General features: G+C 48.1%; 1 protein-coding gene across 1 annotated transcript in view; it reads right to left on the reverse strand.

Moving 5' to 3' along the window:
• LOC138265307 (cytochrome P450 2J4-like) overlaps nt 1-18,208 on the reverse strand; it is a 213,237-nt gene that overhangs the window by 75,066 nt on the left and 119,963 nt on the right. The window contains exon 5 of the mRNA XM_069212915.1: nt 13,147-13,307. Coding sequence (XP_069069016.1) covers nt 13,147-13,307 — 161 coding nt within the window. The remainder of the gene's footprint in view (nt 1-13,146; nt 13,308-18,208) is intronic.

Below are 18,208 nucleotides of genomic sequence, written 5' to 3' on the forward strand. Positions count from 1 at the left end.
AACTCCTCTCCTTTTAACTCAATTGAACCTCTCTTTGTCTTGTTATACCCTTTTCATCACTTGTTCTGTCTTCCTTTATCTGCTTTCCTGTCTGCTTCTCCATCTACCTCTGTCCGTCCCTTTCTTGCTGAAATGTTTTTAGCATAAAAAAACAATTTTTCACCTACAATATTTTGACAACCCTCTGAAAATAAATAGGGTTGTGAGTTATAGCAGATTGACCTAAGGGTCTATTGTATCTCCACGGCAGATTTTACACCTTGGGCAGATCACCAAAGAATATGTAAATACTGGGTGAGATCTTTCTGGGGCTACATAGACTGGCTGTACTACCAAAAAGGAGTTGGAAATATTATTGCATTCCGCCTTCTTAATGTCCAGATCAAATCTTTTCAAAAAAAAAATTCCTACACTGCAGTGAGGACTTTGCAAAGCACTAAGGGGCATATTTAAGAGTCCCCAGAGATACCATAGCACCACCATAGCGTCATTTTTCTTACGCTAAGCTGCCGCTAAAGTGGTTTTTTCCATGCACCATATTTATAAAGTGGTGCACTGCATGCATTGCGCCACTTTGTAAACCCCTGTGCCACATTATTCCTGGGCCAGGCATAATGTATGCAAATGGGGCATTCCAGCAGTAGAGACCCGCAAAAATGGCACAGTAAAATTTAACAGATTTCATGGTGCCCTTTTTGGCATAAATTTTAATGCTTGCTTACAGCAGGAGTTAAAATGACGCTCCCATGGAAATCTATGGGGCTCCTTGCACTTTGCTACACTAGCGTCAACATTTTTGATACTAGTGTAGCAAAGTGCCACAAAAGCGTTGAAAACATTGGTGCAATTTTGCTAACGACCACCATGGTGCACCGTACTTTAACCCCTTCTGTGCCCAGGACGTAATGGTTTCGTCCTGAGGCACAGTGCTGCTGTGCCCAGGACGTAACCATTACGTCCTGTGCAGAGAGCCCAGAGGGAGCGCTAGCGCTCCCTCTGTGGGGTTCCCCCCCACCCCCCCAAGTCAGGGATGGAAGGGGAAGCCCTTCCCCTTCCACCCCCGACCCCCCCAACCCCCCCTGTGACGTCAGCGCGCGAGCGCGCGCTGATTAGTCACAGGGTCTCCCCCATCGCACTGGAAGCAGAGCTTCCAGCGCGATTGAAATGAAATGCTTTTGCATTTCTTTTTCAATCCCATGGGGGAGGCCCCGAGAGGCTTCAAAGGGAAGGAAATGTATTTCCTTCCCTTTGAAGTCTCTCACAGGTTTCAAAAGCCGGATTGCTTGAAATCCGGCTTTTGAAACCCCACTAGACACCAGGGATTTTTTTTTTTTTTCAGTGAAATTGGCAAAAGGGAGCGACCCCTTGGGCAAGGGTCGCTCCCAGGGGGGGCATTTTTTAGGAAGGCCTTTTCTGCCCCCCCTGGGGGCAGATTGGCCTATTATTAGGCCGATCTGCCCCCAGGGGGGGCAGAAACCTCTAGTCACCAGGGACCTTTTTTTTTTTTTTTCTTTTTTTTTGTGATGATTTCTTTTTTTTTTAGGTGGGGAGTGATCCCTTAGGCAAGGGTCGCTCCCCTACGGGGCAATATATATTTAGGCCATTTTTGCCCCCCTTCGGGGCAGATTGGCCTATTTTGATGAGGCCAATCTGCCCCCAAGGGGGGCAGAAACCATTAGACACCAGGGAGTTTGTTTTTGCGCGCGAATTTCACGCAACGGGAGTGACCCCTTTGGCAAGGGTCGCTCCCAGGGGGGGCATTTTTTTGGGAAGGCCTTTTCTGCCCCCCTGGGGACAGATCGGCCTATTATTAGGCCGATCTGCCCCCAGGGGGGGCAGAAACCTCTAGGCACCAGGGATCTTTTTTTTTTTTTTCTTTTTGTTATGTTTTCTTTTTTTTTTAGGTGGGGAGCGACCCCTTAGGCAAGGGTCGCTCCCCTAGGGGGCAAATTATATTTAGGCCATTTCTGCCCCCCTTGGGGGCAGATTGGCCTATTTTGATGAGGCCAATCTGCCCCCAAGGGGGGCAGAAACCATTAGACACCAGGGAGTTTTTTTTTTGCGTGAATTTCACGCAAGGGGAGCGACCCCTTAGGCAAGGGTCGCTCCCTGGGGGGGGGATTATTTTAGGCCATTTCTGCCCCCCTGGGGGGGTAGATCAGCCTATTTTGATTCGGCTGATCTGCCCCCAAGGGGGGCAGAAACCACTAGGCACAAGGGATTTTTTTGTTTTTCTGTTTTACAGATGGGGAGCGACCCCCTTGGACAAGGGTCGCTCCCCTGGAGGGGCAAAATGTATTTAGGCCATTTCTGCCCGCTTTGGGGGCAGATCGGCCGATTTTAGGTCAATCTGCCCCCAAGGGGGGCAGAAACCACTAGGCACCAGGGATCTTTTTTTTGCGCCGTCACACAAGGGGAGCGACCTTGTAGTCAAGGGTCGCTCCCCGGGGGAGTGGGGGGGCAAAATTATTTTAGGCCATCTCTGCCCCCCCTGGGGGCAGATCGGCCTATTGGTATTAGGCCGATCTACCCCCAGGGGGGGCAGAAACCTCTAGGCGCCAGGGCAATTTTTTTTTTGTGTTTTTTTTTTGGTTTGGTTTTTTTTAGAGATGGGCAGCGACCCATCAGGCAAAGGTCGCTCCCCTGGGGGGCAAATTGTATTTAGACCATTTCTGCCCCCCTTGGGGGCAGATTGGTCGATTTTAGGTCAATCTGCCCCAAGGGGGCAGAAACCACTAGGCACCGGGGATTTGTTTTTTGGCGCCAATGTCACGCAAGGGGAGCGACCCCGTAGGCAAGGGTCGCTCCGGGGGGTGGGGGGGGTGGGTGTTCGGGGGGGAAATTTATTTTAGGCCATTTCTGCCCCCCCTGGGGGCAGATCAGCCTATTATTAGGCCGATCTGCCCCCAGGGGGGGCAGAAACCTGTAGGCGCCAGGGCAATTTTTTTTTTTTTTTTTTTTTTTTTTTTTTAGAGATGGGGAGCGACCCATCAGACAAGGGTCGCTCCCCTGGGGGGCAAACTGTGTTTGGACCATTTCTGCCCCCCTTGGGGGCAGATTGGTCGATTTTAGGTCAATCTGCAACCACTAGGCACCGGGGATTCGTTTTTTGGCGCCAATGTCACGCAGGGGAAGCGACCCAGTAGGCAAGGGTCGCTCCGAGGTGGGGGGTAAATTTATTTTAGGCCATTTCTGCCCCCCCCGGGGGCAGATCGGCCTATTATTAGGCTGATCTGCCCCCAGGGGGGGCAGAAACCTCTAGGCGACAGGGCAGATGTTTTTTTTGTTTTTTTTTGTTTTTTGTTTTTTTGTTTTTTTAGAGATGGGGAGCGACCCATCAGACAAGGGTCGCTTTCCTGGGGGGCAAACTGTATTTAGAGCATTTCTGCCCCCTTTGGGGGCAGATTGGTCGATTTTAGGTCAATCTGCCCCCAAGGGGGCAGAAACCACTAGGCACCGGGAATTTGTTTATTGGCACCAATGTCACGCAGGGGTAGCGACCCCGTAGGCAAGGGTCGCACCTGGGCAGGGGGGGTTTGGGGGGGTGGGGGGTCAAATTTATTTTAGGGCATTTTCCCCCCCCCCCTGGGACCGGCTGAGCTAGAGGCCAAAATCCACATGTAGGCACTTTGCAAAAAACACCTCTGTTTTCTGTGAAAAAATATGTTGTGTCCACATTGTGTTTTGGGCCATTTCGTTTCGTGGGCGCTAGGCCTACCCACACAAGTGAGGTACCATTTTTATGGAGAGACTTAGGGGAACGCTGGGTGGAAGGAAATTTGTGGCTCCTCTCAGATTCCAGAACTTTCTGTCACCGAAATGAGAGGAAAAAGTGTATTTTGGCCAGATTTTGATGTTTGCAAAGGATTCTGGGTAACAGAACCTGGTCAGAGCCCCGCAAATCACCCCATCTTGGATTTCCCTAGGTCTCTAGTTTTCAAAAATGCGCTGGTTTGCTAGGTTTCCCCAGGTGCCGGCTGAGCTAGAGGCCAAAATCCACACGTAGGCACTGTTTTCTATGAAAAAATGTGATGTGTCCACGTTGTGTTTTGGGCCATTTCCTGTCGCGAGCGCTAGGCCTACCCACACAAGTGAGGTATCATTTTTATCGGGAGACGTGGGGGAACGCTGGGTGGAAGGAAATTTGTGGCTCCTCTCAGATTCCAGAACTTTCTGCCACAGAAATGTGAGGAACATGTGTTTTTTTAGCCAAATTTTGAGGTTTGCAAAGGATTCTGGGTAACAGAACCTGGTCCGAGCCACACAAATCACCCCATCTTGGATTCCCCTAGGTCTCTAGTTTTTTAAAAAATGCACAGGTTTGGTAGGTTTCCCTAGGTGGCGGCTGAGCTAGAGGCCAAAATCAACAGGTAGGCACTTTGCCAAAAACAGGTCTGTTTTCTGTGATGTGTCCACGTTGCGCTTTGGGGCGTTTCCTGTTGCGGGCGCTAGGCCTACCCACACAAGTGAGGTATCATTTTTATCGGGAGACGTGGGGGAACGCTGGGTGGAAGGAAATTTGTGGCTCCTCTCAGATTCTAGAACTTTCTGCCACAGAAATGTGAGGAACATGTGTTTTTTTAGCCAAATTTTGAGGTTTGCAAAGGATTCTGGGTAACAGAACCTGGTCCGAGCCACACAAGTCACCCCATCTTGGATTCCCCTAGGTCTCTAGTTTTCAGAAATGCACAGGTTTGGTAGGTTTCCCTAGGTGGCGGCTGAGCTACAGGCCAAAATCTACAGGTAGGCACTTTGCTAAAAACAGGTCTATTTTCTGTGATGTGTCCACGTTGCGCTTTGGGGCGTTTCCTGTCGCGGGCGCTAGGCCTACCCACACAAGTGAGGTATCATTTTTATTGGGAGACATGGGGGAACGCTGGGTGGAAGGAAATTTGTGGCTCCTCTCAGATTGTAGAACTTTCTGCCACAGAAATGTGAGGAACATGTGTTTTTTAGCCAAATTTTGAGGTTTGCAAAGGATTCTGGGTAACAGAACCTGGTCCGAGCCACACAAGGCACCCCATCTTGGATTCCCCTAGGTCTCTAGTTTTCAGAAATGCACAGGTTTGGTAGGTTTCCCTAGGTGGCGGCTGAGCTACAGGCCAAAATCTACAGGTAGACACTTTGCAAAAAACACCTCTGTTTTCCTTCAAAAATTTGGTTTTGTCCACGTTGCGCTTTGGGGCGTTTCCTGTCGTGGGCGCTAGGCCTACCCACACAAGTGAGGTATCATTTTTATCGGGAGACGTGGGGGAACGCTGGGTGGAAGGAAATTTGTGGCTCCTCTCAGATTCCAGAACTTTCTGCCACAGAAATGTGAGGAACATGTGTTTTTTTAGCCAAATTTTGAGGTTTGCAAAGGATTCTGGGTAACAGAACCTGGTCCGAGCCACACAAATCACCCCATCTTGGATTCCCCTAGGTCTCTAGTTTTCAGAAATGCACAGGTTTGGTAGGTTTCCCTAGGTGGCGGCTGAGCTAGAGGCCAAAATCAACAGGTAGGCACTTTGCCAAAAACAGGTCTGTTTTCTGTGATGTGTCCATGTTGCGCTTTGGGGCGTTTCCTGTTGCGGGCGCTAGGCCTACCCACACAAGTGAGGTATCATTTTTATCGGGAGACGTGGGGGAACGCTGGGTGGAAGGAAATTTGTGGCTCCTCTCAGATTCTAGAACTTTCTGCCACAGAAATGTGAGGAACATGTGTTTTTTTAGCCAAATTTTGAGGTTTGCAAAGGATTCTGGGTAACAGAACCTGGTCCCAGCCACACAAGTCACCCCATCTTGGATTCCCCTAGGTCTCTAGTTTTCAGAAATGCACAGGTTTGGTAGGTTTCCCTAGGTGGCGGCTGAGCTAGAGGCCAAAATCTACAGGTAGGCACTTTGCTAAAAACAGGTCTATTTTCTGTGATGTGTCCACGTTGCGCTTTGGGGCGTTTCCTGTCGCGGGCGCTAGGCCTACCCACACAAGTGAGGTATAATTTTTATTGGGAGACATGGGGGAACGCTGGGTGGAAGGAAATTTGTGGCTCCTCTCAGATTGTAGAACTTTCTGCCACAGAAATGTGAGGAACATGTGTTTTTTAGCCAAATTTTGAGGTTTGCAAAGGATTCTGGGTAACAGAACCTGGTCCGAGCCACACAAGGCACCCCATCTTGGATTCCCCTAGGTCTCTAGTTTTCAGAAATGCACAGGTTTGGTAGGTTTCCCTAGGTGGCGGCTGAGCTACAGGCCAAAATCTACAGGTAGGCACTTTGCAAAAAACACCTCTGTTTTCCTTCAAAAATTTGGTTGTGTCCACGTTGCGCTTTGGGGCGTTTCCTGTCGTGGGCGCTAGGCCTACCCACACAAGTGAGGTATCATTTTTATCGGGAGACGTGGGGGAACGCTGGGTGGAAGGAAATTTGTGGCTCCTCTCAGATTCCAGAACTTTTTGCCACAGAAATGTGAGGAACATGTGTTTTTTTAGCCAAAATTTGAGGTTTGCAAAGGATTCTGAGTAACAGAACCTGGTCCCAGCCACACAAGTCACCCCATCTTGGATTCCCCTAGGTCTCTAGTTTTCAGAAATGCACAGGTTTGGTAGGTTTCCCTAGGTGGCGGCTGAGCTACAGGCCAAAATCCACAGGTAGGCACTTTGCTAAAAACAGGTCTGTTTTCTGTGATGTGTCCACGTTGCGCTTTGGGGCGTTTCCTGTCGCGGGCGCTAGGCCTACCCACACAAGTGAGGTATCATTTTTATCGGGAGACGTGGGGGAACGCTGGGTGGAAGGAAATTTGTGGCTCCTCTCAGATTCCAGAACTTTCTGCCACAGAAATGTGAGGAACATGTGTTTTTTTAGCCACATTTTGAGGTTTACAAAGGATTCTGGGTAACAGAACCTGGTCCCAGCCACACAAGTCACCCCATCTTGGATTCCCCTAGGTCTCTAGTTTTCAGAAATGCACAGGTTTGGTAGGTTTCCCTAGGTGGCGGCTGAGCTACAGGCCAAAATCTACAGGTAGGCACTTTGCAAAAAACACCTCTGTTTTCCTTCAAAAATTTGGCTGTGTCCACGTTGCGCTTTGGGGCGTTTCCTGTCGCGGGCGCTAGGCCTACCCACACAAGTGAGGTATCATTTTTATCAGGAGACGTGGGGGAACGCTGGGTGGAAGGAAATTTGTGGCTCCTCTCAGATTCTAGAACTTTCTGCCACAGAAATGTGAGGAACATGTGTTTTTTAGCCAAATTTTGAGGTTTGCAAAGGATTCTGGGTAACAGAACCTGGTCCGAGCCACACAAGTCACCCCATCTTGGATTCCCCTAGGTCTCTAGTTTTCAGAAATGCACAGGTTTGGTAGGTTTCCCTAGGTGGCGGCTGAGCTAGAGGCCAAAATCAACAGGTAGGCACTTTGCCAAAAACAGGTCTGTTTTCTGTGATGTGTCCATGTTGCGCTTTGGGGCGTTTCCTGTTGCGGGCGCTAGGCCTACCCACACAAGTGAGGTATCATTTTTATCGGGAGACGTGGGGGAACGCTGGGTGGAAGGAAATTTGTGGCTCCTCTCAGATTCTAGAACTTTCTGCCACAGAAATGTGAGGAACATGTGTTTTTTTAGCCAAATTTTGAGGTTTGCAAAGGATTCTGGGTAACAGAACCTGGTCCCAGCCACACAAGTCACCCCATCTTGGATTCCCCTAGGTCTCTAGTTTTCAGAAATGCACAGGTTTGGTAGGTTTCCCTAGGTGGCGGCTGAGCTAGAGGCCAAAATCTACAGGTAGGCACTTTGCTAAAAACAGGTCTATTTTCTGTGATGTGTCCACGTTGCGCTTTGGGGCGTTTCCTGTCGCGGGCGCTAGGCCTACCCACACAAGTGAGGTATAATTTTTATTGGGAGACATGGGGGAACGCTGGGTGGAAGGAAATTTGTGGCTCCTCTCAGATTGTAGAACTTTCTGCCACAGAAATGTGAGGAACATGTGTTTTTTAGCCAAATTTTGAGGTTTGCAAAGGATTCTGGGTAACAGAACCTGGTCCGAGCCACACAAGGCACCCCATCTTGGATTCCCCTAGGTCTCTAGTTTTCAGAAATGCACAGGTTTGGTAGGTTTCCCTAGGTGGCGGCTGAGCTACAGGCCAAAATCTACAGGTAGGCACTTTGCAAAAAACACCTCTGTTTTCCTTCAAAAATTTGGTTGTGTCCACGTTGCGCTTTGGGGCGTTTCCTGTCGTGGGCGCTAGGCCTACCCACACAAGTGAGGTATCATTTTTATCGGGAGACGTGGGGGAACGCTGGGTGGAAGGAAATTTGTGGCTCCTCTCAGATTCCAGAACTTTTTGCCACAGAAATGTGAGGAACATGTGTTTTTTTAGCCAAAATTTGAGGTTTGCAAAGGATTCTGAGTAACAGAACCTGGTCCCAGCCACACAAGTCACCCCATCTTGGATTCCCCTAGGTCTCTAGTTTTCAGAAATGCACAGGTTTGGTAGGTTTCCCTAGGTGGCGGCTGAGCTACAGGCCAAAATCCACAGGTAGGCACTTTGCTAAAAACAGGTCTGTTTTCTGTGATGTGTCCACGTTGCGCTTTGGGGCGTTTCCTGTCGCGGGCGCTAGGCCTACCCACACAAGTGAGGTATCATTTTTATCGGGAGACGTGGGGGAACGCTGGGAGGAAGGAAATTTGTGGCTCCTCTCAGATTCCAGAACTTTCTGCCACAGAAATGTGAGGAACATGTGTTTTTTTAGCCACATTTTGAGGTTTGCAAAGGATTCTGGGTAACAGAACCTGGTCCCAGCCACACAAGTCACCCCATCTTGGATTCCCCTAGGTCTCTAGTTTTCAGAAATGCACAGGTTTGGTAGGTTTCCCTAGGTGGCGGCTGAGCTAGAGGCCAAAATCTACAGGTAGGCACTTTGCTAAAAACAGGTCTATTTTCTGTGATGTGTCCACGTTGCGCTTTGGGGCGTTTCCTGTCGCGGGCGCTAGGCCTACCCACACAAGTGAGGTATCATTTTTATTGGGAGACATGGGGGAACGCTGGGTGGAAGGAAATTTGTGGCTCCTCTCAGATTGTAGAACTTTCTGCCACAGAAATGTGAGGAACATGTGTTTTTTAGCCAAATTTTGAGGTTTGCAAAGGATTCTGGGTAACAGAACCTGGTCCGAGCCACACAAGGCACCCCATCTTGGATTCCCCTAGGTCTCTAGTTTTCAGAAATGCACAGGTTTGGTAGGTTTCCCTAGGTGGCGGCTGAGCTACAGGCCAAAATCTACAGGTAGGCACTTTGCAAAAAACACCTCTGTTTTCCTTCAAAAATTTGGTTGTGTCCACGTTGCGCTTTGGGGCGTTTCCTGTCGTGGGCGCTAGGCCTACCCACACAAGTGAGGTATCATTTTTATCGGGAGACGTGGGGGAACGCTGGGTGGAAGGAAATTTGTGGCTCCTCTCAGATTCCAGAACTTTTTGCCACAGAAATGTGAGGAACATGTGTTTTTTTAGCCAAAATTTGAGGTTTGCAAAGGATTCTGAGTAACAGAACCTGGTCCCAGCCACACAAGTCACCCCATCTTGGATTCCCCTAGGTCTCTAGTTTTCAGAAATGCACAGGTTTGGTAGGTTTCCCTAGGTGGCGGCTGAGCTACAGGCCAAAATCCACAGGTAGGCACTTTGCTAAAAACAGGTCTGTTTTCTGTGATGTGTCCACGTTGCGCTTTGGGGCGTTTCCTGTCGCGGGCGCTAGGCCTACCCACACAAGTGAGGTATCATTTTTATCGGGAGACGTGGGGGAACGCTGGGTGGAAGGAAATTTGTGGCTCCTCTCAGATTCCAGAACTTTCTGCCACAGAAATGTGAGGAACATGTGTTTTTTTAGCCACATTTTGAGGTTTGCAAAGGATTCTGGGTAACAGAACCTGGTCCCAGCCACACAAGTCACCCCATCTTGGATTCCCCTAGGTCTCTAGTTTTCAGAAATGCACAGGTTTGGTAGGTTTCCCTAGGTGGCGGCTGAGCTACAGGCCAAAATCTACAGGTAGGCACTTTGCAAAAAACACCTCTGTTTTCCTTCAAAAATTTGGCTGTGTCCACGTTGCGCTTTGGGGCGTTTCCTGTCGCGGGCGCTAGGCCTACGCACACAAGTGAGGTATCATTTTTATCAGGAGACGTGGGGGAACGCTGGGTGGAAGGAAATTTGTGGCTCCTCTCAGATTCCAGAACTTTCTGCCACAGAAATGTGAGGAACATGTGTTTTTTTAGCCAAATTTTGAGGTTTGCAAAGGATTCTGGGTAACAGAACCTGGTCCGAGCCACACAAGTCACCCCATCTTGGATTCCCCTAGGTCTCTAGTTTTCAGAAATGCACAGGTTTGGTAGGTTTCCCTAGGTGGCGGCTGAGCTACAGGCCAAAATCTACAGGTAGGCACTTTGCTAAAAACAGGTCTGTTTTCTGTGATGTGTCCACGTTGCGCTTTGGGGCGTTTCCTGTCGCGGGCGCTAGGCCTACCCACACAAGTGAGGTATCATTTTTATCGGGAGACGTGGGGGAACGCTGGGTGGAAGGAAATGTGTGGCTCCTCTCAGATTCCAGAACTTTCTGCCACAGAAATGTGAGGAACATGTGTTTTTTTAGACAAATTTTGAGGTTTGCAAAGGATTCTGGGTAACAGAACCTGGTCCCAGCCACACAAGTCACCCCATCTTGGATTCCCCTAGGTCTCTAGTTTTCAGAAATGCACAGGTTTGGTAGGTTTCCCTAGGTGGCGGCTGAGCTACAGGCCAAAATCTACAGGTAGGCACTTTGCTAAAAACAGGTCTGTTTTCTGTGATGTGTCCACGTTGCGCTTTGGGGCGTTTCCTGTCGCGGGCGCTAGGCCTACCCACACAAGTGAGGTATCATTTTTATCGGGAGACGTGGGGGAACGCTGGGTGGAAGGAAATGTGTGGCTCCTCTCAGATTCCAGAACTTTCTGCCACAGAAATGTGAGGAACATGTGTTTTTTTAGCCAAATTTTGAGGTTTGCAAAGGATTCTGGGTAACAGAACCTGGTCCCAGCCACACAAGTCACCCCATCTTGGATTCCCCTAGGTCTCTAGTTTTCAGAAATGCACAGGTTTGGTAGGTTTCCCTAGGTGGCGGCTGAGCTAGAGGCCAAAATCTACAGGTAGGCACTTTGCTAAAAACAGGTCTGTTTTCTGTGATGTGTCCACGTTGTGTTTTGGGGCATATCCTGTCGCGGGCGCTAGGCCTACCCACACAAGTGAGGTATCATTTTTATCGGGAGACTTGGGGGAACATAGAATAGCAAAACAAGTGTTATTGCCCCTTGTCTTTCTCTACATTTTTCCCTTCCAAATGTAAGACAGTGTGTAAAAAAGACGTCTATTTGAGAAATGCCCTGTAATTCACATGCTAGTATGGGCACCCCGGAATTCAGAGATGTGCAAATAACCACTGCTTCTCAACACCTTATCTTGTGCCCATTTTGGAAATACAAAGGTTTTCTTGATAGCTATTTTTTACTCTTTATATTTCAGCAAATGAATTGCTGTATACCCGGCATAGAATGAAAACCCACTGCAGGGTGCAGGTCATTTATTGGCTCTGGGTACCTAGAGTTCTTGATGAACCTACAAGCCCTATATATCCCCGCAACCAGAAGAGTCCAGCAGACGTAACGGTATATTGCTTTCGAAAATCTGACATTGCAGGAAAAAATTACAGAGTAAAACTTATAGAAAAATGGATGTTTTTTTCACCTCAATTTCAATATTTTTCTTTTTCAGTTGTTATTTTCTGTAGGAAACCCTTGTAGGATCTACACAAATTACCCCTTGCTGAATTCAGAATTGTGTCTACTTTTCAGAAATGTTGTGGTTTCTGGGATCCAGCATTGGTTTCATGCCCATTTCTGTCACTGACTGGAAGGAGGCTGAAAGCACAAAAAATCGTAAAAATGGGGTATGTCCCAGTAAAATGCCAAAATTGTGTTGAAAAATTGGGTTTTCTGATTCAAGTCTGCCTGTTCCTGAAAGCTGGGAAGCTGGAGATTTTATCACCGCAAACCCTTTGTTGATGCCCTTTTCAGGGAAAAAACCACAAGCCTTCTTCTGCAGCCCATTTTTCCAATTTTTTTTTAAAAAAACGAAATTTTCACTGTTTTTTGGCTAATTTCTTGGCCTCCTTCTGGGGAACCCACAAAGTCTGGGTACCTCTAGAATCCCTAGGATGTTGGAAAAAAAGGACGCATGTTTGGCGTGGGTAGCTTACGTGAACAAAAAGTTATGAGGGCCTAAGCGCGAACTGCTCCAAATAGCCAAAAAAAGGCTCGGCACAGGAGGGGGAAAAGGCCTGGCAGCGAAGGGGTTAAATATGGCAGAACCATGGTGTTGGTAGGTGCCGGTAGGGGGCGCAGAAAAAGTGTTGCATCAGCTCTGATTCACCAATTTTTCCCAAATATGGTGCTATTTCCACTCATTGAATTTTTACTTACCATGCGGGGAAGTAAAATATAGGGCTTTTTGCTGCCTTACCTGGTGGTGGGATAGTGCCCCGTCCCATTTCCTCCTCCTCTGTATGACAATTGGAGTATATTTCATTCCATTGCTTTTAACTCTTATTTACAATCAAAGTCATTGACAAACAATATGCTTACCAGTCTAGGTCTCTGCTCAAATGGTATAGTCAAACCTGTGTTGTTGGACATTTACCACAGCCGCCTCTTCTAAGCCAAATAGGAACTCAAGCAACCCCTGACATTTTTGGCATTGAGTTCTCATCTGAGAATTGAAGACTGATCCCACTGGGCACAGGAAGCTTGGGGCACATGTCTTGTCATATACTTTCCACAGAAGGAAGGTCTGTAAGACATGCATATAAAGGAAGCTAAGGATCTCTCCTCTTTGGTTTCTGTTTTCTCACAATATTTTCATGTCCTCCTCTTTTAGTCTGTTTGAATAATTACATTATTCTCTGCAAAATACTCAACACACATCCTAAAAACATGAAACTAAAATGCACTGATCAGAATTCAATTTAGAAATTTGTTAGATACAGATTTAACTAAATATTGCAGGTGCTCTTTGTTTAAAATATGTCATCAATTGTCAGGAGAGCTATTACCAAACAGATTTTATATATTCTTTTATGAGTGCAAATAATTGGGTCTCACCCTCCCCCATATTGATCCCATCATATTTATCAGGAAGTCAGTGGCTTCAATCAGCTGCGCAAAGTCTGAGTCGTCTCTGGAGAAGCGATGGCCAAAAGTGACAGTGGATATTACGTTACTGACAGAATGGACGATGGCAGTAAAAGGGTCTGTGGCTTTCCCTGTGAACATAAGACAAGACATTCCAAATTTGTATCTGCCAATGATGTGGACATTTAAAGCTTTAAATAACTTTCATTGTAACAAACTAATAACACAAAATCGACTAAATTCTAAGAGTGACACAGATAAAACATATATTTCAAATTAAAAGATCAAATCTTATAATGCATAAAGACGTACATAAGAAATGTCCTACAATCATAGAAAAAACCTACAGAAAATCAACCACCATAAACATCTTAGAAAGTCTCATCCTATGGGTTTTACAAGGTGAATCAATATTGTTCTAGTGAAGAATGAGGATAGGAACTGTGCTTAACGTTTAAGCGACTGAAACTTTCTGATAACTAATTCAGATGCGGTATTCCTGTATTTTTCTTCACATTGCAGGTCTCGATTAACCCTTCAAAAGAAACTAAGGATATTCTCAATAAACTACCTAGGCAGTATGCCAGTTACCTCATATGGATCTAGACCAAGCATAGTCCACACAAAGGTCTGGGTAGGCCCACTATAATTCCTTAACATCACTGATGAAAATCATGCTTCTGTCAAGGTGAGCAAGCTCACTCCCGGCTTATAAATGGTCAGCACTACCTTTCATAAAATAGGAAAGGTGGGTGTGTAAGTAACTGTGTCACAATTCGCTCCCTGAGCTCTCATGCCCCCCAACACAGGACCTACCTGTGGGACTTTCCAGTGTTCAAATAAGCTTCCGGGCCTTCCACTGTGTGCATATACTGACTTCTAGCCTTTTCAACTTTATTCTGAAATTCCCATTCATGACTTCCTGAACTTTAGTTACTGCTTTTTCCCTGAACTAGCACCACCTCTAGTGCTTCCTCAATTTCCTGAGACTTAGGGCCTGATTTAGAACTCAGCGCATGAGGGGGCGTGGTCTGGCCGTCGAAGAAAATGGCCGCCTGAGAAAAGATCTCCGCGCGCCGGGCAGGTCAAGCTGGCAAACAGAGGGTCTTCCCCCTGCGATCCTGACCCCTAGTGTGGCCTCCCGGCTGGCGGAGGGAGGGGGCCTCCGGAGGGGTGAAGTTGTGGGACCCGAGCAACGGCAGATGCGTCCGGAGATGCGAGAGCAAATGCGGCCTCCGAGCTTCCGCGGAGCCGCGGACTAAGGTGCGGTGGCACACGGGCCCGGGACGCGTCGCGAGGGAGGCGCCCAGATCGTCCCTCTTCCGCCTTGGCTCCCCGGGTGCTGGAGCGCTGCACTGCCCCCTCATGCAGATGGAGGAAGAGGGGACCCCGAGGAGGATGGACCACTGAGGAACCTAGGCCTGAGGACGACCACGACGACCACGGCGGAAAGGAAAAGAAGCAATATCACACGAGGACTAAATAGTGCCTGAAGGAGACCGCACGCTGAGACGGTGAGACCCCCTCAAACAACATTATCTAGCGACACTACCAGCAGCAAACAAAGGACATACTTCCCACACCCCCCCTTGTTTATGACCTAACGCACAAAGAATAGAAATCTCCACGACACCCAGAGGGGAGGCAGAGGAAAAGGGGGAAGGAAAACAAAAGGGAGGCAGAGAAAGGATCTCAAAGAGCAACAGAGGGACAAAGATTTCACACATAAGGAACGATAAGGAAGCAAAGAAGGGGGAGGAAAGCCGGAATAGGAAGAAGAAAGAAGAGTAGAACAACACATGTCGCACTACGCAACCCGACCTTCCAACCAAACAGCCAATTGCCCTCCCAAAAACAAGAACCATGATACTGGGTACCACAATAAGAGACTGATCTAAAATAAAACATAGACAAGATACCCCCCCGTTGCACGCTGCATCACACTCAAATTCATTGATCTCTCCTCAGCTTTATATCAATGGTCCTCTATCAGAAACTGAGCATATTCTAATCCTCTATAGATCACGCTCTAAAGCTTAGCAGACCATAGCAGGACACCAAACCGAGTAGATACCTTACCTACAGATCCTATACCCCAAGGTCTGACCCATCCTTGGAAGTCGAGGAAACTGTCCATGGACCTACAAGTGCTAGCTCTTAAAATAATATCTCCTAATTGATTTCCACCCCTTGAAAACAATGCCCAACGACAAGACCGCAAGTAAACATTCTCGTCAACTGCTATTCTCGGAAGCCATTGCTCAACCCAAAGCTATGACAGCACAAACGGCATCACAGGGGCATACATCTCCCCCAGTAGATCAACCCGCACTAGACGCCACAGATCGTATACTGCAAGAGATTGCCTCAGTTGGACGATGCCTGGAGGCAATGGACTTAAAAATAACAGTCTTAACTTTAGCATCCTCCTCAATCCGCGCTGATATAGCAGGCTTCAGAGAAACAGCAAATAACCTAGATCAGCACCTGTCGGCAGTAGAAGACCATATAGCGACAACCCCTGATCAGGAAGAAGAACTAAAGTCGCTCAGAGCTAAACTTACTGAAATGGAGGACCGAAGTCGTAGAGACAATGTACGCTTTTTTGGCATACCGGAACAAAAAGAAGGATCCGATATCAAAACCTTTCTTAGCTCACTGCTGACCAACCACTTCGGCATAGAGTTTTCACCACCTCCAGAATTTCAGAGGGTGCACAGAATTGGTCCTTCACACAAAGCGCCTGCAAATAAACCGCGCCCTATCGCATGTTTCCTGCGCCATGAACAAGCCGGCCAGGTCATCTCAACAGCTAAAGCACGACAACCGATATCACTGGATGGACACGAAACCAGAGTGGCAGCAGACTTCTCGAGGTTAACGAATGACAGAAGAAGAGCATTTCTTGCCCTACGTCCACAACTAAGATCTCTAGACATCAAGTATGTTTTTTTTGAACCAGCATGTATGTGGATCACACACCACGGCACATCCAGAGACTTCACTGACCCCGAGGACCTCAGCGCTTATCTACATAGTGTGACCCCGCAATCTAAGGACACCGCCCCCGGCCGTCCGGACTCCCCAGCGGCGCATACAGAAACTGCTATTAGTCTGTCAACTCCATGGCCCCAGACTCAACGTCCCCCTTCGCAAAAAAGAGGCCGAGGATATGATCGGTCCCCAAAGACACAGGAATCCCGGGAGCACATCCTGCAAGCAGTGATTGATCACACTCAAGATACGGGCAGAGACAAATCCCGCTCCCCCTGAAACCACCATCAGAAGATCAGCATGTTGAACACTAAACCCACAGTAGGACAGCTGCCCCGGAGTTCCGGACCCGCTTCAAGAACATCTACTCTCCACCTTGGGACAGATAAGTGACATGCCCATTCACCAAATCTGCTGCTCACCCAATAGGGGAGTGGAGACCTACTAAAAACACATTTATCAAATGCTGATTGCCACAATGTAACACATAGGTATACTTGTAGAACAGCACAGCTAACTCTCAGGCATATAACAATCGCACTGAAGAGAGTAATGAGACAAACACAACTCGGGGTCATGGCGGCTCCAAGACTACCACAAGGGGCATGCTCCCGGACGACCACTCAAAATGCAACACCGCAGGCCATCATAAGATACTAAGAATTCTCATATTCTAAGATGTCTTAACAGATGATAAGCGCAGAACGTGTAGCGGGAGGTCCTGTGGCACATGGCCCCGGGCCCGTCCCTCTCCCCCTCCCCCTCCCTCCTTGTTCTTGGACCCTAACATCTACTCCGGGCCCGTGCCTAGCCCACCCTGGCATCTCAAGCACCCATTTATGGACCATAACATATTCAATACACCATAAACCATGACACACCCGGCGCCCTCGGGATCGACAACCCCACTCACTGCACTGTCCTGGAATGTACACGGCATGACCCATTATATTAAACGACAGAAGATACTGTCCTATCTCCACTCCAAACATACCGACATTGCTCTACTACAGGAAACACACCTCTCCTCGACGGAATCAGAGAAACTACGTAGAGATTGGGTGGGAAAAGTAATATACAGCGGAACACCACCCATGTTGGCAGGTACACAGGGAACGGGAAGAAAATGTGGAGTGGCAATACTCCTGCATCGCTCCCTGCAATTCTGACTAATTAAAACATGGCATGACCCAGAGGGACGTTACGTACTGGCTAAGGTAGTGGTGGGATCCTCCACAATATGCATAGGCTCCATATATGCCCCCACCGGCTCGAAGCGCACCTTTTTCCTCTCCCTCAACCGTCTTCTGACACAGATAGGTGCCTCACAATATATTCTTGGGGGGGACTGGAACATAGTCCAAGATGCCATTCTAGACCGATCAATTGGTCTTGACGCGGGTAACAATGCAGATAGAGCCGTTTTAAAAGACATCCTCTCAGATAATGGCCTAATAGATTGTTGCCGTCTCTCCCACCCTTCCAATAGGGAATATACTTTTGTCTCTTCGGTCCACGGGACCCAATCACGGCTAGACTATTTCTTACTTAATCATAGAATGCTACAAGCGGTTAAGTCAATAGAAATACTGGTAGCCTCACTATCAGACCACTCTCCGGTAGTAATAACCCTGGAACTCGGAATGATTACACCCGGCCGTAAACCCTGGCGCCTCCCTAACACTAGATACCGATCCCCGACTGGGAAGGAACAACTTAAGACCCATATGGCCACATACTTGAAGGACAATAAAGGCTCAGTGACCTCACCACAACTTCTCTGGGCTGCGGCGAAAGCAACTATTAGAGGCAACTAATGAGAGATGCAGCTATCTCCAATGCCCATAGACGGGCCCGACAACACACGTTAGAAGACACAATAACACAGGCCATGATGAAATACACACAGCAACCCACCCCCCCAATCGCCGCTCCCTAGAACAGGCTAAAATGGAGCTTAACACCCTCTACACCTCACAGGCAGAATATGCCCTACAACGGCTGAAGGGACGACACTATGAGCACGGAGAGAAGGTGG

The sequence above is a fragment of the Pleurodeles waltl genome, chromosome 11 (assembly GCF_031143425.1).
Source record: "Pleurodeles waltl isolate 20211129_DDA chromosome 11, aPleWal1.hap1.20221129, whole genome shotgun sequence".
Lineage (NCBI taxonomy): Eukaryota > Metazoa > Chordata > Amphibia > Caudata > Salamandridae > Pleurodeles > Pleurodeles waltl.